General features: G+C 38.1%; 1 protein-coding gene across 7 annotated transcripts in view; it reads right to left on the bottom strand.

Moving 5' to 3' along the window:
• The window catches only part of LOC105196472 (fat-like cadherin-related tumor suppressor homolog), a 408,331-nt gene that overhangs the window by 4,976 nt on the left and 381,276 nt on the right, over positions 1-22,079 (bottom strand). For 6 of the 7 annotated variants that reach the window (XM_039446041.1, XM_039446040.1, XM_026135345.2 and 3 more), the window contains 13 exons: positions 19,939-20,091; positions 19,163-19,376; positions 16,401-17,961; positions 15,137-15,707; positions 13,539-13,710; positions 13,231-13,455; positions 12,344-12,367; positions 8,902-9,138; positions 7,735-8,787; positions 6,278-6,921; positions 4,147-5,544; positions 3,888-4,025; positions 1,107-3,812 (listed from right to left, as the gene is read on the bottom strand). In XM_039446041.1, coding sequence (XP_039301975.1) covers positions 1,107-3,812; positions 3,888-4,025; positions 4,147-5,544; positions 6,278-6,921; positions 7,735-8,787; positions 8,902-9,138; positions 12,344-12,367; positions 13,231-13,455; positions 13,539-13,710; positions 15,137-15,707; positions 16,401-17,961; positions 19,163-19,376; positions 19,939-20,091 — 9,096 coding nt within the window. The remainder of the gene's footprint in view (positions 1-1,106; positions 3,813-3,887; positions 4,026-4,146; positions 5,545-6,277; positions 6,922-7,734; positions 8,788-8,901; positions 9,139-12,343; positions 12,368-13,230; positions 13,456-13,538; positions 13,711-15,136; positions 15,708-16,400; positions 17,962-19,162; positions 19,377-19,938; positions 20,092-22,079) is intronic. The other variant, XM_039446037.1, reaches the window with a different exon arrangement.

Raw genomic sequence — 22,079 nt, 5'->3', positions numbered from 1 at the left:
GAAGTAAAAAATTCAAAATTTAAAATGGAAGATTCAATGTGAACTGGAAAAACAAGAATTATTAAAAATATATACATTGATCGTTAAAATAACCGTTGTACGGTTGAATTTTTGATATTAGCTAATAGATATAGCAAAATATATAATCTACGACCCAGGGTGTGCAACGAAGAGGCTATTAGAAAGATTTTATATTCCATTTTTTGTTTTTTTTTTTATTTTTTAATTTTGTTTGTTAGTTTTACATTCTTTTTTAGAATTTTCATAAATTGTTTAGAATGTTGCTTCTGTCTTGCTGACTACAATTATTCGTATTTACTTGCTGATGTATTAAAATAAATTCCTGTACGGATAACAAATTTGTGTAAATAAATTATAAACTTTATTTTAAATAATTTCAATAATCACTACCACGTATAAATATTGGGAATAAATAGTTGATTAATAGATATTTTAGTATTATTATTAAAACTTAACATTTTTGCCTTATGTCCGACCTTTATTATTACTCGATTCACTGTACGTCGCTCAAATTAAACAAATTTGCAAACAAAAAATAAAACAGCATTAATGTCGATTACTAAATAGCGATTATATACTACAAAGAACCTGAAGACACTACATCATAGTTGTGAAGTCTTTTAAAATCATTGTACACTGACAATGAGAAAAAAAAATTTTTAACTTGGCTAAGTTTTTAAATCTCATTAAATTTCAGTTCAAATATTTATGTGATTCGTGGATATATCATGCATGTACGTGCATTTATTTGGAACGCTATTATTATTCATTTTCATATTTATTCTAATTTTGCACCTTATTTTTTCATAAAAAAATATATATATCTTTTTTAAAACCAAAATATATTATTTATCTCTTTAAATAAAAGTTTCACATGGTATTGAAAAAATATATCTTATCTTTCGATACGTTAAGGTCTTTTAACTCCTTAGTCAAATTGAAAAATTTAGTCAAGTTAACAACTTTTTTTCTGAATGCATGAATATTGAAATAATGCCTTCGAATAAATATATGTTTGCCCTCGAGAATTCATGCTTTCATAGTACGATAAAGAATAATCAATCTAAACGTAACAACAATAGTACCTGTATGACTTCCAGATTGCTCAGTTTTGAACTGCGCTTGAATTCGTGTTCGTGCGGCCTCGCGGAATTCAGGACGATTTGTTTCCGTGTCTCGTTGTTGATGTTGTTGGCGCGCGTTCTAGTCCGTTTCGTTCGGATCCGCCAGAACGCGACGAATATGACGATGAGCAGGACATTGAGCAGTACCGCAATGCCAATCCACATGACATGTTCCCACGGGATGTTAAAGTGACTGGATATGATGGGCGTAGAGAAAGCTGGATTGCCGCAGTTTAAGCCAGTCATGTTCGGTGGACAAATACATCTGTACGTGCCGATCTCATTCACGCAGGTGCCGCCGTTTGTGCACGGACTCGTGTCGCACTCGTTCAAATCGGTCTCGCAGCGGTCACCCATGAAGCCTTGACACTTGCAAATCGGGCCGTTGTTTCCCTCCTCGCACACGCCCCCGTGGTTGCACGGATTCGGGCTACAGTATCTACCGAACTCGCAGCGTTTGCCGCTGAGACTCGGTCCGACACATTCGCAAACATAATCGCCGCCCTCTGGCACGATCTTGCAACGACCGCCGTAGAGACAGGGTGATGAAGCACACGGATCCGTATCGATCTCACAGGCAATACCGGCGAACCGGCTGTGACACTGGCACTCGTAGTTATCGTTGCCCATGTCCTTGCAGGTGCCGCCGTTTTGACACGGCTGCGAGCCACAGACCCCCGGCGGCACCAAGATAGTCGCCGTGTCACAACTGAACTCGACGTTGGCAAATCGTTTAAGGATTGCCACGCTACTGGCGCCACTCATGTGCAATGGGACAGACACCCGAGCGATCCTGACGTCGTCCATGCAGCCGACAAAGCCGCGCTGCACATCTTCGAAGCCAATGATCGATGGATGCTGTCTCACCTCAGCGCCCAGGTAAAGATCGTCCGACTGTAGATTTAAGATATCATTGATACCGGGCGCGGAACCGTGAGCGATGTGTTTCCCATCTACGGTAAGACGGGCGCTGTTGCTTTCCCGTTCTAACTGGATCTCGTGCCACTGTCCGTCGCTCACGTACACGCTGCTCACCCTGACTAAACCTTCGCCACTGCCTAGATCAAATTTGTATTGCATCACACCATTAACGATCTCTAAGATGTTGTAGTCAACCTTGCCAGCCGCGTACATGAGGTTGCCGGTCGGCTGCATCGTCCTGATCCTTAAAGATAAGCTAAGACGATCCTCGATCGTTTGCCGTATTAGCGCTTTGTCGATCTTGTAGCGCGCATAACTTTTGCCGCTGAAAGATATGGGATTTCGCGGAATGTAACACGACTCGTCGTGGCATTTGGAGATGTCTATGTCGCAGGTCTGACCGGCGTATCCCTCGGGACATTGACACGAGTATCCTTGAATGGAAGAGTCCGGCACGCAGACCTTGAACAGAGGACACGGATCTCTAGCGCATTCGTTGACCACCACTTCGCAGTGATTGCCGGCGTATCCCTCCTTGCAATTGCACTCCATCTTATGCTTATGCCGTGGCGATACAAAGCTCATCACGTCGGTGGACACAGGTGTGATTTGCGCGGGATCGAGAGTGATCTTGTCCTGACAGTCGCCGTAGAAGCAGTAGCCTTTGTTGCACTTGAACCGAACGATTTCTTCAACGACCAACTTCGTTGACTCTTCCAACTCCTCCACATGCTGATTCAACGCTTCGCGTATGCTTTCCGAAGCGTAGAAACCTGTGGAACCCGCGGGACTCGCCGCCTTTTTCACGACAAACAAAAGATCGAGATCATTGTGAACTGCCTGGCGAATTGCCCGCGATTTGATCAAATTCGCTTCATCGGTCGATGGTTGCACACTTATAATAATGATGTCCTTAAGCCGACAATTCATCGCGTTGCGAACAGTTCTGACGAAACCTTTACGATGGCTCAACATAAAATCTTCTGGACTAACCTCGCGAAATCTCACGATCACCGAACTCTCAAGCATCTTATCGGTTACTAAATCAACATTAACTTTTACAATGGAGTACGAGTGAAACTTGCCATCTGTTACGCTAACGTTCACCCTGTACTCGCCCACGTCGAGCCTGGGCAGGGCCACCAATGTGCCATCAATCTTGTCTATCTGGAAGAGATCAGTGTTCGGGATCGGCGAGGATGGCATCAAACTGAAGAGAAGCGTGTCGTATTGATCCTGATCGGTTGCATGGACTTTCCCGATAATGCCGCCAGGATACTCATCCATGTAAGAGTTGATAATCACCTCGAGGGGTGTAATCACTGGCGGATACTGCGACTCTTCGATAACTTTGATCACGACCCATGCGTCCGAGTACAACGGTGGGCTGCCGTTATCGAACACTCGGACGTGTAGTACGTACTTGTCCTTCACTCTGTTGTTAAATTTCGTTGCCGTTCGCAAAGTGCCATCTTGCTCCAGTCGAAACGCGTCGCCCTCGTTCCCGGAACGGAAGTCAAAGGTGTATGGTTCAGCATTTGGCTCGACATCCGCGTCGGTGACCATAAATTGCAAAACCGTATGGCCGATCGGTTTATCCTCCTGCACGACAGCCGTGTAATTCGGCAGGGCAAACAGTGGTGGATTGTCGTTTGCATCCAAAACCTCAATATTCACCATCACGAAGCTCGAGAGCATCGGTATGCCGTTGTCGCGCGCGTGAACTTCCAACACATAGCTCGCAACCTAAAAGAGTGGAACGTTTAATAGAGTGCTTTGTTCAGATTTATATCTATAATGTGTATTGTATTTGATACTAACTTCTTCTCGATCCAATGGCGCGGCTACAATTATTTGACCGGTTTTTCTATCGATAGAGAACTGCTTCTGTCTGTCGCCACGTTCTATATAATACGACACATTGCCATTTTCCTCGCTATCCAAATCGTTCGCATATACCTGAAACACATACGTCAATAAAATAAAATATTTTAATAACATAGTAATTGAATACTAAAACATAGTACTACGAAAATAAAAATAATAACAATTAAAGACTAAGAAGAACTGAGAAACTCACTTGTGTAACTTTTTCACCGATTTTTGCATCTTCCCTTACGAAAGCTCTATACGAAACCTCGCTGAAGATCGGTGCGTTGTCATTACTATCGGTGACCGTGATATTGACAGTGGCATGATTGTTCAGCGGCGGAATGCCTCCGTCGACAGCTTGAATAGTGAGAAAGTAATCGCGAGCTCGTTCGTAATCCAGTTGCTCGGCGATGGTCAAGACACCCGTTTTGGCATCTATCTGGAACTTCTTGTGCTCATTACCACCAACGATCGAGTAATATATATCGGCGTTGACCCCCGTATCTTTGGAAGTGGCGAACACTCGTGCCACCTCAGTACCGACTGCGTAAATTTCAGGCACCTTCGCGAAGTAAAGCTTAGAAGTGAATTCCGGCGGATTGTCATTGATGTCTTGCACATTAACGATCAGAGAAGCAACTCCCATTAGTTGAGGGGTGCCCTGATCAAGCGCTTGAACAGTAACGTTATACATCGCCTTCGTTTCTCTGTCTAGCGGTTTGGCTAGTGTGACTATTCCACTGTCTGCTGCGATAAGAAAATGACCGTCTGCCGAATCGATGAACTCGTACCGGATCTTCCGATTGATTCCGATATCATCGTCCGTAGCATGCACCTTCGTCACCAACGTACCGATCTCTACGTCCTCGGGCAAAGTACTGCTGTAAGTTGACATGGTAAACTTCGGCGCATTGTCGTTGAGATCGGAGACGAGAATCTCCAACTGCGACGAACACTCCCAAGTTGGTTTGTCCCGATCCTGTACGTGTGCCGTCAGAGAATACTTGGCCTGAGTTTCTCGATCGAGTTGGCCGACGGTTTTCAGCACGCCCGTTTCTTTGTCCAATGAGAATTTATCATTATTATCGCCGGTTAAGTAAAACCGTAACTTGGCGTTCGGCTCGTCATCGTAATCGGTGGCCAAAACGGTCAAGACATAGGCACCGGGATGCGAGCCCTCGGAAAGTATTTCTCTGTAACGGTATCTGAGACAGTATGGAGGATTATCGTTAACATCCAGGATCTGTACCGTCACCTTTGTCTCAAAAACGTATTTCCCATCAGTACCAACAATTTGAAGCTCATAACGATCAATCGTCTCTCTATCCAAAGACTTCGCCACGTACACCTCGCCGGTAGACCTGATTTGAAATTGCGATCTGGGATCACCGGACGTTATGTAAAATTCTATCGGCGTGTTGACATCCGTGTCTTTATCGATGGTAATCAATTTTACTACGACCGTCCCCGGTAAAGCGTCCTCATTCACCGTGGCCTCATAGCGATCATCGACGAATGCGGGTGAATTATCGTTATAATCCTTTAATTTGACGTGCACGGACGTTCTCGCGAAGTGCTTCGGATTTCCATTGTCAGTGGCAACCACCTGAAAAAGGATTATTAAATGTTTAACATATTCTTTTAGACGATTTTATCAAAGAGTACTAATAAAAGAGAGATATTTATCTCTTATCTATATATTTATAATAAATAACGTATGCAATAATTACTTTTGGCTTGATTAGATGTAACCCAGAAACGTCAAATTTTTACGTTTTATTTTAATTTAAAATCCGTTTTATATGATTTATAAGGAAGAAAAAGGTACGGAAGTGTCTCCTTTTGATTTTTAATTTTAATAGATATGTTGTAGTCTGAATCGAAACAAGGGACACGCATTTTTTATATGTACTCTAACACACATATAGTTTTTTTTTTCATAGCAAATATCGTCGAAACTATAAGAGATAGAAAAAAATGTTCCGAATAAAAGTTGAATAGCTTGAAAAATACTTTATAACACGTATAAAAAATACGTGTCCCTTATTTTGATCCAGTTTACAAAATATTAAAAGGTCAACAAAATTTAAGAGAGACATTTTTGTACCGTTCTTTATTAATATTTTGCGTAAAATATAGTCAAATAAGTTAAAAAAAGTCAGAAAACTATATAAAAATTCTATTAAACATATATGTAGTATCTTCAAAAGTGTTATTTTTTTTATGTTTAAGTTTATCTCAGTAATTATTGTATTAAATACTGCACATTTAAATATTTTTTATATACTTTGTGTTTATATTTTTTTTTTTTTTTTTTTAATTTTTTAAGCTTATATTACCTGAAACTTGTATTCCGGTTGCTTTTCTTTGTCGAGCTGCACCAACGTTGATATCCAACCAGTATAGGCGTCCACCGTAAAAACGTTCGCTAATTCCCCTATGTCGGATCCGAAGGAGTAACGCACTTCGCCGTTGCTACCGAGATCCTTATCGTGCGCGATAACTTTCAATATCGACGTTCCTTCTTCAATGTTTTCGGCTAAACTAATCGCGTACGGATTGCTCTCGAATTTCGGCGCGTGATCGTTTTCGTCCAGCACTTGAAGAGAGATCTCGGCAAGAGCCGTGAGAGGAGGGCTGGAATCCGTTTCAGCGAGGACCCCGATCAAATGACTGTCCTTTAGTTCTCGATCCAGTGGCCTCGCCAGAGTGATCTGGCCGTGAGAGTCAATCGTAAAGAGCGGGTTTTCTTCGTCACCGGACACTATGCGATATGTCACGGTGCTATTCGTGACAGTCTTGAGTTTTGTGATCGGTGTACCGACAGAAGAGTCCTCTCTCACAAAGAATTTATCTTCTTTCCGCTCGAACAGAGGCGGGATATCGTGTGAGCCCATTATGTAGATACTTAGCGGCACATCGGCATGGTGCGTGGTCGTGCCTTTGTCCTCTGCGCGAATAAAGAGCTCAAACAATTGATTTTCTGAAACAAATATTTATTTGTTATATAAAATCTCTAAAGATAAGTATAGTGTTTGCTCACAGAAAAATGTGTTTATTTAAACACACAGAAAAATATCAATTCTATTGCTAACAAAAATAATTACTTGATTTATTTTCTTCTTAAGTAACAATTATCTTTAACAAAGAATACCTATACAGCACCGAAACTGCCAGTAACATTTTAGAAACGTAGCAATATTTCAAGTCGCAATGTAATATTTTAATATTATTGTTTCATATATGTCAACAAATAAAATAGCGATGTTAATTTGATAACAGAACACATTATATAATAGTTTTCATTCCTATATAAAAACTTCATAAAAATACAATAATTTTCTAATATGCAATATGGATACTTCAGTTTTTAATAGATAAACTTTAAGAATATATAAAGAAATTCAAGAAAGATGTGAGAAAAGCTCGTTGCAATTGTGTAAATTTTTTTTTTGCATTTAAGTTTCAGATGCAAAAAGATCGTAAACTTTATAATATATATTATTCAATAAGTTTTCCTTACTTTTCTTGAATGTTTTTATATATTCTTTAAGTTTACCTATTAAATTTGAAGCATTCTACTTTGTATAGCAACATATTTCAATTTAATAAATACATTACACTGTAACATTATTATAGTCTTATATTGTAATGATTGATAATGATGTCTCAAGTTAAATGCCTCGCTCTGTATATAAACTTATGAAATGTTTTAAATGAATAATTACTTAATTCAAGTAATTTATAATATACATTTTTCTGTATGTAGCATAAAATAAATAAACATGTCTCTTACCCCACGACACAGCACTCTTCTGCAGAAAGAGCGATCCTGTATCAGGATTTATGCCAAATAGAGATCTAGCTGATGACGTTTGCGGCTCGTAGATAGAGTAAACAATCTTGGCTGCCTCATCCTCGTCCGCGTCTTGTGCCCTAATTTTCAGGAAAGGTGTGTTCAGGGACAAATTGCCCTGGATGGTCGCCTTGTACTCTCTGAGGAGGAACACAGGTGCGTTGTCGTTCTCGTCGCCCACCTTAACACGCACCATCACAAACCCGGATCTACCGCCGCCGTCGGTCGCCATGACGGGTATCTCATAACGCTTCTGTTCTTCCCGATCGAGTTTCTTACGCGTCACTATCTCGCCGGTGAGCTTGTTTATGTCGAACACCTCCTTCATCATGTCCGACATTATCGCGTATGTCACCGTGCCGTACTCGCCGAAGTCTTCGTCCGCGGCCAGCACACTGGTGACCAGCCTGCCAGGCAGCTGGTTCTCCAAAACGGTTACCTCAACTATCGGATTCGGAAATTTCGGATTGTGCCTGTTCGCGGGCAGGATCTCGATCTTGACACGGGTAAAACTTGTGTAGACACCGTCGGTCACAGACACGTTGAGCATGCTGAGCTTCTGTTCGCCAAAGTTCTGCATGTTTATCAGCGAGATGATGCCGGTCGACTGGTCAATGTTATACGTCTGCTGCTCGTTTCCACCTACAATCGTGTACGTTAGCTTCTCGTCAACGTAGTCGGAATCACTGGCTGACACCACCGTCACGAATTGGCCGCGCTCAGCATGCTCCGACAGGACACAGGTGTATGAGGGCTGCTCGAACTTGGGCGGATTGTCGTTCATGTCGATCACGCTCACCCAGACATGCGCTGTGCTCGAAAGACTCGGCACGCCGCGGTCCATAGCGATCACGGTGAAATGATGGGATTCACGACTCTCATGATCCAAGGATCGCTTGAGAAATATCACACCCTCGTCGGGATCGATGTGGAAGAGATCAGTGCTGTCCTCAGTGTCGTTTTGAATAGCGTAACGAACTTGTTGATTGATACCTGCGAGCAAGAATGAACAGAAATATGACGAAGAGATATCATTTTTTCCAAATTTCATCAATACGTATAAAACAACACATAATCCGATTTTCAATGCGCTTGACTTAAACTTACCCGTGTCATTGTCTCTAGAGCTCACTCGTAAAACGGGGGTCCCGAATACCGCCGCCTCTGACACCGAGATATTATAGGAGTCCTGTGTGAACTCAGGCGGGCAGTCGTTCACGTCCAGGACGAGGATGCTGACGAGTACTTCCGCGTAAACGCCAGACACGCTGTCAGTAGCGCGTACGGTCAGCTCGTACTGCTTCTTCTGCTCATAATCCAGCTCATCCACCACATAGATTACACCTGATTTATACGAAGAGAAGATTGTAGACCCAAAGCATATACTACGCAGAGTGTCTACGTATCCGTCAAGAGAGCGTGTTCTTTCCAAGAGCGATTAAAAGCGAGTGCGTATGAGAAATTATCTACTCTGTTGATATTCAGCTTTTATATAATCGCCATTTCCGCGATTATCGGAGAAGTTACGATGAATTTAAAACCATCTAAATTTACACGTGGACGTATATAAATCGATCATTTGAGAAATAACAAAAGTTAATTTTTATTGAAATTAAGATATAATTAGGGGATTCAGATTCAAGAGAGATGTACATAATTTTCTTCAAATATAATACATTAGTTAAGTTCTTCTTTTTTATATATCAGGTCTATTAAGTTGTCATGAGAAACATCAATATTTTCTATACACCATACTCTGTAAAAACACATTCAATATAATGAATCATTTTAGCATAATGAAATTCATTACAAATTCATTAGCAACAATTTTTGTTGTAACAACAAATAAATTGCACAAAATGTATCGAACAAATATTATTTAGTTAACATAAACAAATATCTAGTTATCATCATAAACAAGTATTTTTTTTATATGTGTCGTAAAAGTAACTTTTTTATTACATTTAAAACAAAATATTTGGTTGCTATTAAAAAGATGCTCAACTAAACAGTTTTTACTGAAACCACTAAATTTTTATTTTGTTTTATAATAAAATAACTATTGCTAACTTAATAATAACAAAGCATTTTTTACATATTTTTAATTATTTGTAGTATACTGTAGTTGTAAAAACTAAATAGTTTTTCCAATTCTGCGAAAGCAAGATTTTTTAACTTGTGTTGCTACTCAAATAATTGATTCATATATTTCTGTAATTCTTCTTATCAATTCGACGGATCTGTAGACACTAGAAGACATGAATGAATGCAATCATGAATGCATCACGCGGTAATCACGCTTACATAAAACGTCGCAGGATTTCATGAATGATTTGCTAATGCCTGTAATAGTGACTGCACCTCTTGAGAGATAAATATCAAACACGTGGCAAGTAGGTATAGTATTCTAATGTATCGCGATTTTTTTATTAAATTAATTTCGAAATAATCTCGAAAATGGAATAGATATACAATAATAACGATCTGCCTTACATAAGGTGCAGGCACGGGCAAGCGAGCAGGTTGAAGCTATTGAAATCTTGTGAAGAAAATGAAAATGGGTGGGCCGCGCATGTTCACATCCAGGCGAAATATTTATGATGTGTCTAGATTGGCCCCGTAGATCGTGGAACGATAGTGCGTGTAAGCAACTATTGTGCTCGAAGCCGGTTTCGTGTGGTTTTATCGCGATTACAATTTAATGAGACCCGCCCAGATTACAATCATGGAAAAAAACATGGAGCCGGAACAAAATTAATTTTGCGGAATGGCGTACACAACCAAAGCAGTTTACAGAGAAGAGGAGGAAGCTTTCTCTCTCTCGGAAGATATTATAATCTTTTTAAATTAGAAGGTCTTTGAGAAGTCCATCTTCGTAAATGTTAATCTCCATCTTCATAAATGTTAACCTCTCGCAAGAACGTGCAACAAGCTTACGCCATAAGCTGCCAGACATGTCATCAGCTCGGTACGTTTATTGTTAATAGTGTTACTTTCACTGTGGCATAATGCCGTGCAATTAATACATCTAATTACATAGAAAAAATTCACATAGTATCAAATCAATAATCATTGTTTCATATATAAGCAGAAATATAAACCCTAAAGAATTTAATAATCTTAAACAGACATAACTTGTCCTTTTTACATGAAGAAGTTTTGTATACTTTTATTATATTAAACTCGCATAGCTTCAACAAAAAGATACCTCTATTCAATAGTAATTTTCAAAAGAGGAAAAAATATTAGGAAAAATATAGAAAATAATAAAGATCCATTTATTATTCCGTTTAGCGTGTTACATTAATAAACATTAATTATTTATTCCCTTAATGCTCGATTTCTTGACTCACACATTCGTTTTAGAAAATAATGCCTACAAATCAAGAATTAGAATTTTTTTATACTATTATAATCAAAACAATCTCATTATGCTTTTTAAAAAACTATTATAACATTGAAATAAAAACGTAACATTTTACTTAAAATTTGCAAGTATTTTTAAAGAAAATGTTATATCCTTGCCTGTATATAAGATAATAATAATTATTGATTTAATATTAATTTTTTCTATGTACGTATTACGTGCGATTTGGGAACAGAGTCAAAATTAATTAGCAGGAATTAGGTATGAAAGAATAAACGTAAAACTAAACGTGCCGCATAGAATTTAGAAAATATAAAATACATCTTGTGCAAATTTTATAAAAGTGATCGATGCGATTGTATTATGAAAATATCTATGCAGTAAAAATATCTATCTCTCTTACTACATATGTAATATGCATGATGCATAACGCATTTTAAGTGGAGCAATCAGAAATGAAATTAGCTCCTATGAAAAACTAAAAGATTTTAATTTTACATTTTCGACTTGTTAGTTTTTCATAAGAAATAATTTTATTTTTAGTTGCTCCATTTTAAAAACGTAATGTGTATATATATATATATATGTATGCACTAAAAGAGAATAGGTCGTACGTGTCGGCATGTTGTCATGGTAATTGCATAAGATAATTGAATAATTTGCATCGATCAAAATGTTAATTGGAAATTCAATCAAGCGCTGCAGCAATTGATAAGCGTATACATATTCTGAACTGTTAATTACATTTTCCATTGAAGATTGAAGATTAAAAGTGCGATTTCACGTTGAGTACATGATGGCAATCAATCGTTTAAATGTGAATCTAGAAACGACTCTGACTTCGTTCTTCGAAAGTTTATACAAGATATCTTTGAAGTAAAATTACACGTAGATATATAAGACTTCTGAATTAAGAGCAAGCAAGAAATTCAAATCTGGAAGTTCTACATTGCATTCAATGTTATTTCGAGTCGGAGTGCAAGCCGTTCTCCCGATTTAGTTATTGAATCTCAGATTTATCCAAATTCAATTTCGTTGCTCGCGCATTGTTTCAATCTGTTCGACCCAACTGTAGCGATTTGCCTGTGATATTACATCGTGCATGAACACAGAGCGATGTATAAATATAGCATAGCAACACAGCATAGACCGATAGAACTAAAATTTTGTTTTTATACTCACAAGGACCATTGTTACTGTCAGGGGCTGCGAAACAGGGAGATACAACAAGACTTTAATCTCTAGTTTCCAGACACAAGCAGTTGTAAGATATGTATATATATATGGAATAAGTATCATGATCCAAATACAAGTAAATATCGATACGATCTAATAAAACGATCTATGAAAAAATAATCGTCAATACGAACAGCCACTAAAAGTACATAATCGATGTTCATTGGAAAGCCAAATATGATTAAATAAATAAAGGTACAAAATAAAATAATAAAACGTAGAATCGGCGCTAATCAATTTAAATTTTGAGATGTACGTAAAAATATCTAATTTTCAATCTCATAATTAAAATTATAATAGAGTAAAAATATTATATGATTCTTTTTTCTCCATTTTTCCTTAATTACACCAATATTGTTATGCGATTAGAATTTAGTAACCATCTACCATAATGCAGCAAAGTTGAGTTTACTAAAGCTAGCCATACTAGCAATATATCATAAGAAACCCTTCTGTAGTTTAAATAGTGTAAGTCCCATAGCCAAGTTAAAAAAATAAAAACGGGAACATTTTAAGATTCGGATATCTAATAATATTCATTTTAATATAACGTTTATATATTTCCAATTTAAAAAAAATTTTTGAATATGGAACATCTTCATCACATTTTTGTCGACAAAGAAAATCTTTAAATAAATTTGGTTTATGATATTTTTTGCTGCGCAACTAACAGGAAAACAACATCGCCAATTCTTATACGTTTCTACGTTTTCACTGTATCATACAACTTTTACGTTACTATCTCATACGAAATTATTTACTAACGTAGAGTACTCTCGTTTGTCATCTGATAGCGCATGCCCAAGAATCTATGCGTTGCGTATTTTACTTACCCGTGTTGAAGTCCAGGGCGAACTCCTCAAAATCATTGCCCTTAGTAATGCTATATATGAGTTTGCGATTCAACGGTGACTCAGCTTGAATGGATAACGCCAGAGGTGAATGTACTTCTATACTCTCGAGCACGCTATCCGTGTAGAATTGCTTGTCAAATACCGGCATCGAGCGATCTATCACCTTCACGTTGACTGGCACCTCAATGGAGCACGGCGTTATTCCTGCAATCATATTTAGAAGCTCATTTAAAACGGGATCAAGCGGAAAGCGAGTTATTGACTTTGCCTTACTTTAACAAACTCACCGCCATCGTACGCAGCAATCGTGAGCTGATACTCGCGATTGTGACCTTCGAGATTCTGTTTTAACGATATTTCACCGGTTTTACGGCATACCTTGAAGAGCTCCCCGTGACCCTTTTTCAACTCGTATCTCACCTCGCCGTTATCGCCACTGTCCATATCTATCGCGTGAACCTGAATGATAAAAGTGAGACGTTTGAAATTCGACATACAGGATTGAAGTTAAGGTTAAAAAGAAAATATATATGATTTATATACCATAAAATAGTGTTCATAATTCAGAAAAATTTTCGGAAATTTTGAGAAAAAATGTTTTTCCAGATTTATCCTTGTAATTTTATGGATTTTTTCTTTTAAAATCATCTTTATTGTTGTCTACATTAATAATTTTGAGATTTCTTTTATTTAAGAGTTCTAATACATAAATAGTTCGATAAAATCGGCATTACAGCGCATTTTTTTTAGAAAAAATGGATATAAAGTAGGATTTTTCCTACAAATTTATTTTTTCGAAAAATTAAACGCTGATGTTTTATAATCACGCTAAATTAAACAATCGTTTTTCCCATATTTTTGAAGAAAAAACAAGAAGATCTGGTTTTTTGCACAATTTTATTTTCTGAAAAATTAAGAAGAACGAACTTTATGAATTAACTCTATAATATTATCCCTTGATAAGTTTGACGTGCATCTCGTAGATATACATATTGTATTTGCTTCACACCTACCCTAGCGAGCGGTTCAAGTTAATAATTAAATTTGTATTTATGAAAATCTACATTGCAAATATTTTACCAATAAAGATGTAAAATATATAAAAATCTTACGTTACATTAATAAACAAAATTACACAGAGATAAAAAACGTTTCTTTACACTCAATATTTCTATTTATTAATGAGTTTATTAATTTCATAGAAACAATATAACTTTAACATATAAACTTATTTTGTTGAATACAATTTTTTTAGTTTTGTTGCTTTAACCATATTGTTTAGAAAAAAAACACGATTATTTGCATTGAATTTTTAAACATAAAAGTTAGCAAGCTTATATCAATTCTTAATTGTAATAATTTTTACCATATAGCTTATTCAAACTGCGCGCCGCATATTCGTCGGACTTGAAACACAGTCATAAAGTCGAAATACAAAATATTACGTAATATTACACTGAATTTTATTCATAAATTAAAAAAATTTTTAAATGAAACATGAATATATAAATTATAAATGAAATAATACAAGAGAAGTAAAGAAAAATTTTACTAAAATAATAAAATTGTTTGCAACAAGATTTAAAAAATTAAGTAAAGTAATACAATACTTCTACTGAAATAATAAAAATTATTTAAACGTATAAAAAAATATTCAATTATTTCAAAAATGTATTTACTTTGTAATAAAAATACGTATTATTTTAAAAATCAAACAATTGCATTTTTTAATTTAAACATTAATTTGAATTAGACGATTCTAAATGCATAAATTTCTTTAAATTTGAGAAAATTTGATAAGTCTAAAAAAATATTTCTTTGCATAAACTCAACAATTTTGTGTAAATATCAATAGCATTTCAAGATGAAAAAGAAATCCCTTTACCTTCGTAATGACGTCGCCCTTTTGAGCGTCAACAGAGACGACAGCGTAGTAAGGCAAATTGACGAACATCGGACAGTTATCGTTAATATCGAGTACAGTGACGTTGACTATGACATGAGCCACCCTGGGTTTTTCCCGATCCGGCGGGTGACTCTTCGCCTCAACGATTAACTCATAGTGATCGCACACCTCTCGATCGAAGCGTATGCCGTTAGTTCTGATCGCACCGGAAGTTGGTCCGATCACGAACATGTCGGTGGGATTAAGAATGCTGAAGACAATGTGCTCGTTCAGTGAGCTACCAAGAACGTTCACCACCACTACGGTTGTAATTTTCGTAGAGTTCTCCAGGATAGCACCTTCGTAGATATTCTTCTGGAAGACCAAACCGGAATTCTCCGATTTTTCTACCATCACGTTCACCTGCGCCACGCTAGAGTACTTGCCATCCGACACTCGCACGTGGAGAAGATAGTTCTTCTTCATACGTTCTGGATTATTGACTGTAATAATACCGCTCTGGGCATCGATGTCGAAAGTGTGAGCCTTATTCCCGTCGATAATGTCGTATCTAGATATGAAATGCATTATTCATCAGATAAGCAAAAGGTAAATCGGAAACGCAATAAAGATGTGTCAAGAGTATTTTCAAAATAATGAAAAAATTACAAATTGTTCAATATTACAATTGTTATAATCTACTAGTAAATGAGTCAATAATATACTGATCTGAAAATTTACAAGTCAAGGTAGTCGTAAATAGAAGAATGTAGCTGTACTTTAAGTATACAAGAAGATTTATGCGAGAAAATTTCATCGCGATGCAGAGATCAGTTTTTTGTAAATAAACAAAGTTTATTTATTTTATTTACAGAACAACTAGCCTCCGCAATCGGATTAAAATAACATAAATGTCTAACAAATAAAATAAATAAACTGTAAAAATATGTTCTTAAATTAAAATGTAATGTTAATACTATTTTCATATAAATATAATTTATATAAAATATAAATATAAATAAATTTTCAATGTCAATTTACTTTGCAGGGATTATACATAAGATCCGTAATCAAATATTTAAGGATTACTTTTTACGAATGTGCGAATTCGAGATTTATTTTTTCAACATAAAATTGATAATAGGTAAACGAAATGCAGTCATTATTATAAACTGTGAACTAAAGTTGAATTTAATACTGAATACAAAATACAAATAAGGATCTCGATAGCTAGAAAGGTCGCTGACATTTCTGCAGCGCGTACCTCAACGCGGCGCCCTCGGAGCTGTCGGGATCTACGGCATTCACCCGAGTGACGGCAACGTTCTTGTACGTAGGCAGTAGAAGCGTTACATTATAATCAGTCTTCGAGAACTTGGGCGGACAATCGTTGACGTCCGTCACGGCTATCATCACCTTGGCGGTGGTCTCAGACGAGAGTTTTGGCTTGCCGAGATCCGAAACCTTCACGTGAAAGGAGAACATCGGTATGGTCTCGTGATCTAACAACATGACTGTACGTATGGCGCCGGTGCTGGAGTCTATGTGGAAGTACTTGCGCGGCAGATCCTCAACGATGTCGTAGTTGAGCAGCGCGTTTAACTCGGAATCCGCGTCCTCGGCCTTGATGACCAGCGGTGCGCTCGTGTTGGTCAACACGAGGGAGCCGATGCTAGCACCCTCGCTGATCTCGCCGCTGTACTGGGCCTGCAGGAAACGCGGTGCGTTGTCATTTCGGTCGAGCACATGAACAATGACGTTGCAGGTGGCCGAGACGCCGGCCATGTTCGTGGCCGACACTGTCAGGTTGTAGAACTTGGTCTTCTCGTAGTCTAGCTGATTCTTGATGACGATCACGCCGGTGCTCGGATTCACGAAGAATGCGTCGTCGCGATTACCTCGCACAATCTCGAACTGCAGCGACGACGTGCTTCGCGCCTCCACGTGTTTCACGTACGTGCCCAGCTGTTGGTTCTCGTATATCTCCGCGGACAGCTCCTTCTGGATGAATCGCGGTGGCGCGTTGTCGGCCATCGTCACCATCACGTGTACCGGCACGGTATTCGCCAGCGCGGGCGAGCCGTGATCGGTTGCCTTTACGAGGAGGATGTACTCGGAAGAGACGCTAAGGTCAAGCTCGCGCGCGACGCGGATGTAACCGAGATCCGGATCGACAATGAACACGTTACCAACGTTGCCGGACGTGATCGAGTAGGTGATCCTAGCATTCTCGCCGCGGTCCCGATCGATCGCGCACACCTGCACCACCGCCGTGCCGACCGGTGAGCTCTCGTACACCTTGCCTTGGATGATCTCGCTGATGAATTCGGGCGCGTGATCGTTGTGATCGTGAACGGTAACGATTACTCGGGCATAGTTGCGTTTCGCCGGTGTTCCCTGATCCTTGACCATCACCGTTAACACGTGCTCCTCGATGGTTTCTCGATCGAGCGGCTCATTCAATGTGATCAAGCCCAAAACCGAGTCCACGTGGAAGATCTCGAGCGAGGCCTGAGTCTGCGCCGCGTGCAGGCTGTAGAAGACCTTCTTATCCTCGTCCTCGTCGGTCGCGTGCAGCTGCAGGATTCGCTCGCCTTTCTCGACGTTCTCCGAGATGTCGACGCGATATGTGCTTTCGGTAAACTCCGGCCGATGATCGTTGATGTCGATCACCGTAACGAGCAGCTGCGTCAGCGTCGTGTGCACGCCGTCGGTTACGCCGATCGTGAGGTTGTAAAAGTTCTGGGTCTCCCAGTCCAGTTTCTTAGCTAGCAGCACGTTGCCGTTGTCGCGACCGATGAAGAACTCGTCGCGCTTGTCACCATCTGAAACGTGTTAGCAGAATTCAGGATGCCTCTCTCGTAATCTCTGCCACTTAATTTTATCGTGGATATACGAAATCATAACGTTTAAACAATAAGAAAGATTGCCAAAATCGCATCACTTTTCATATAAAGGCTTATAATTCAAAAATTATGAAGAATATTTATTATGTAAAGAAAATTTTTTACATAATAAAATATAATATTTTTCCTTATGTAATTTTTTGTGTCACTATAATCTTTTTAAGCAAGGAATTTTGATAAGCCTGCAAAATTACAGTGGTTCTCTGTGCTGTTCATGAAATTTACACTAGCTTCACGTAAAGCTTCATTCCGATTTTTTTTTCAAAAATGCTGTATTTCTTTTTACTTTATTCAATCCTATTTTACAGTCTCTGACTGCGTTCCAAAATCCACTGCAAGTACTGAAAATTTATAGTTTATATTACATATGTAGACTTTCAGTACTCTAGTGAATAACGAAACGCACCTTTTACATTCATTAAGAGCACGATTCATAAATTGTAACACTTTAGCAATTCTGTTTTGGTCATTTCCTATCCGCTATAAAAGAAACAACTATTTATATCACAGTAACAAAAATCATGATCTAAGCAATATTATGGTGCAATTTAAGAGTCTAATGGCATTTCGTAAAACTTTATTTATATAATTTACGACTAAAAGTAAAAAGAAAACTTTAATCTTATTAATCTAATTATACCAGTATTGTAATTACTACAAGCAATCAAAATCTATGTCATTTATCTTATCTAACAATTTTATTTACAAAATGTGTCGAAAGATATCACGATTTTTCTATGAACTTAAATAAAAAAATGTCTACTGTGCTAAACGTATCAAGTTTAATAAAGCATCATAACGAGTCTCAAATAATTCTATACAAGTACAGCAATGGAGTTTTTAGGGGAGATGGATTTAGAAATTAATGCGATTTTAGCAATCTCTCCCTTACATAGCAAAACTATCTTTTTATAATGAAAAATAAATAAACACCTATATTTTTGAGTGTAAGAAATTTAAAAATTTAAAATCTGATTACTAAATGATCATATGTTTGGCACGAAAACAATATCAAATGTAACATCTCACAAAGAAATTCTAGATCACCGTGAAAAATATATATCTACCTATCCTTTCAAAAGAGCTAAAATAAATAAATTCTGTTCTATCTCGTTCTTACCTAAAATATCGTACCACAGAGGATCACCATCTTTGTCACTAGCTTGCACGAGAGCGACTAAAAAGCCCGCCTCGTCGCTCTCTGTGACTTCCACGCTTTGATTGTTTGTCTTGAACACTGGAGGGTTCTCCGATTCCTTCGGCGCTTCCACAACTTGAACAGAAACTCGAGTCTGATGACTACGTTGGGGCTCGCCATGATCGGCCGCTCGTATCTGCAGGATATACAGCGCGTGGAAACTTCCATTCAAATCGAGTTTACATTGCAGGAATATCGGAATATGAATATGCTACATTATAAAGTCAAAATCTAAAATCCAGTGTTGTGATACGATGCAAATTTACATTTCAATTTCTTCTTACTCCAGTCTTCTCTTATGCGCCAACTGTTATGCAATTTAACGTAATATTAAGAAAAACGTATAATTATATATCATACTTTACTTATTATTTTATTTTTTTGCTTTACTTTACGAGGCAGAGCTACGTCGTGATACGATTGTAACACACCCACACACACACACAGTTCACTAAAATATTTTCTCAGACAATATCTCTCACACTGTTATTCATTCCGTACGATTAAACTTCGAAATTCTGCTTTCTGCTTTCAATTATAAAAACAGACCGCGCTGTTTCTTCTTCTAATATATAAAAATTTGTTTTATTTATTGAAGATAATAAATAAATAAAAATTTGTTTTATTTATTGGAAAAAGTATTTGTACAGCGCCAAAGTGTTTTTAATTAATGACCAACGAAAAAAAAACACAATTACCATCATTTCGTATTCTTGACCAGCCTCGAATCCACGTTGGGAGTATACCATCCCCGTGATGGGATGAATTTTAAATTTGCCCTTTCCACGGCCACCTTTGATGCTATACTGGATTCTCCCGTTGTCACCGATGTCCTGGTCATATGCAAGAACCTAGACGCAAATTTTGACAATTATCCCACTGTTGTGTTGCAACACACCCCAATCCACTGTGACGGAAATTCATCCGACACGAAAGAAATGTTTAACATACTTCGTTTAATTAGTATTCGAAAGAATAAGAATTGACATACCCCAAAAACAAGTGTTACACAAAAAATTAAATTAAAATTAATATATTCTATTTAACAATCACCATCTTATGTATAGATAAAAATATAAATCTTCTTTAAAAAATTTGATAATCTTAAATTTCAACAAAATATATTTTATGCTTTTATTTTAGTTATTATAATCATGTAAATTATTGTCATCTAAGAGCAATATGATTGATTTAATAATAAAAATATTAAAAATTCTAATTCTATTAATTCTACTTAATTTCTACATCTTAAAAGCACAACAGTAATAAGCCAATATTTTTTTTTATACATCCATAAAGATTTACAAATAATTTCTAAAAATATCTTTTCTAATGTCTGAAAATTTGTAAAGAATAAATTCAAAGAATAACTGCACTAAATTTTAAGCTTATAGATTTTATATTAAAAAGAAAGTTAAAAATGATATCAAATACGAGAACCCCCTTTAAAGAAAATCAAATTCTTTAAAGAAGATTTTATATTCTTACATGCTAACATATGAGACAATAATTGTTAAATAGAATATAATTGTTTTTTGTGTAGCGTCCTTAAACATTCCTGAAAACTGTAAAGGTGTCTCGTGTCAGCGTAAAAATATCTCTTAAAAAAGAAATCTTGCTTTCTTTGAAATAAAAGACATTTCTTTCTGCAATCGTTTAAAATGCATACTCAGGCTCGCGAGAGACAGAGGCAGATGCAGCTTGTGTAATTACGTTCGTTCGCGGCGTTGTGGAAAACAACGGTTCCTTCGATTGAAAGCGTAGACTGGCATAAACCGCATGCGGTAACATCGAGAAAGAGATATGAGATCGCCGTGATAGCAAAATGCAGCAGGCTCGCTCGCGAGTCTATCGCGGTGTGTCTAAAGCGTGCTAACGATCGCGATCGCGGGGTGTCGCAGACTTCCCAAGAAAGAGAATAGTAGCCAAACGAAACGGAAACTGTTGCGACGCGACGCACGGGAGAACGCACGCGAAGTTACGTTCGCGTGTTATTCTCGATGAAAACGGACGAATCCGCGTATATCACGAACTTGATATTAAATTCTAAGAGAAGTATAATTCCAAAAGAAAATTCTCTGTATGCATTAGCTTCTCCGCAGCCTCTCCGACAGCTTTCCATAGAGTATCCCTGGCTGTCGCTCTCTCCGAGCTATCATTTCTCTCCGTGTACACCGCCGCGCCGATTCGTCCGTGTTGCCGCACCAACGGCGCGTTTCTCCTTCCGGCATCTCTTCTTCAGCACGGGAAAACAGGAAATCGAGGCGTGATAAACTTGACTAATTACTCGGCTGGCAGGAAAGGCGCGGCGTCGAGCACGCGTCCTGACGCCGCCGCCGGCTGGCTGGGTCCTGGTCCGTTTTATGACGGCACATGCATTCTCGACAATATGCGCACTATGCCCACATTATTTGCAATCATTTTCGAAGGCTCAGCGCTCGAGACGATACGCGTACGCAGATACAATCCGTGATATCTCGTTCCGCTCTATTTCCCTCCAGCTGCGCGTTCGCCCGTCGAGCCGAACGTATCTTTACGATCGCGTATCTCACACAGACGTATCCTGCGCGATGACGTTGCAATACGCGATCCTGAGAAATATATTCCTTCGAGGTAGCGATGAGAAACGCGAGAGAATGACCCGGGAATCCAACGGAAAATTTCGCAAGTGCGACCCGATATCCTTGCCTACCGCAAGATCCTCCCGGTGGTGGTGTGCAATCATTAGCAGCGATAAGATAACGGAACATTCTCAGGCGGCAGCCTCGCATCGTACGATAAGGCAACATTCAGGAGCGCAATACACATAGACGAGCACAAGAGAGGCACGAATTATCAG

This window comes from Solenopsis invicta, chromosome 2, assembly GCF_016802725.1.
Source record: "Solenopsis invicta isolate M01_SB chromosome 2, UNIL_Sinv_3.0, whole genome shotgun sequence".
Taxonomy (NCBI): domain Eukaryota; kingdom Metazoa; phylum Arthropoda; class Insecta; order Hymenoptera; family Formicidae; genus Solenopsis; species Solenopsis invicta.
The sequence above is the reverse complement of the archived record's forward strand: the minus strand, read 5'-3'. Positions and strand labels throughout refer to the sequence as shown.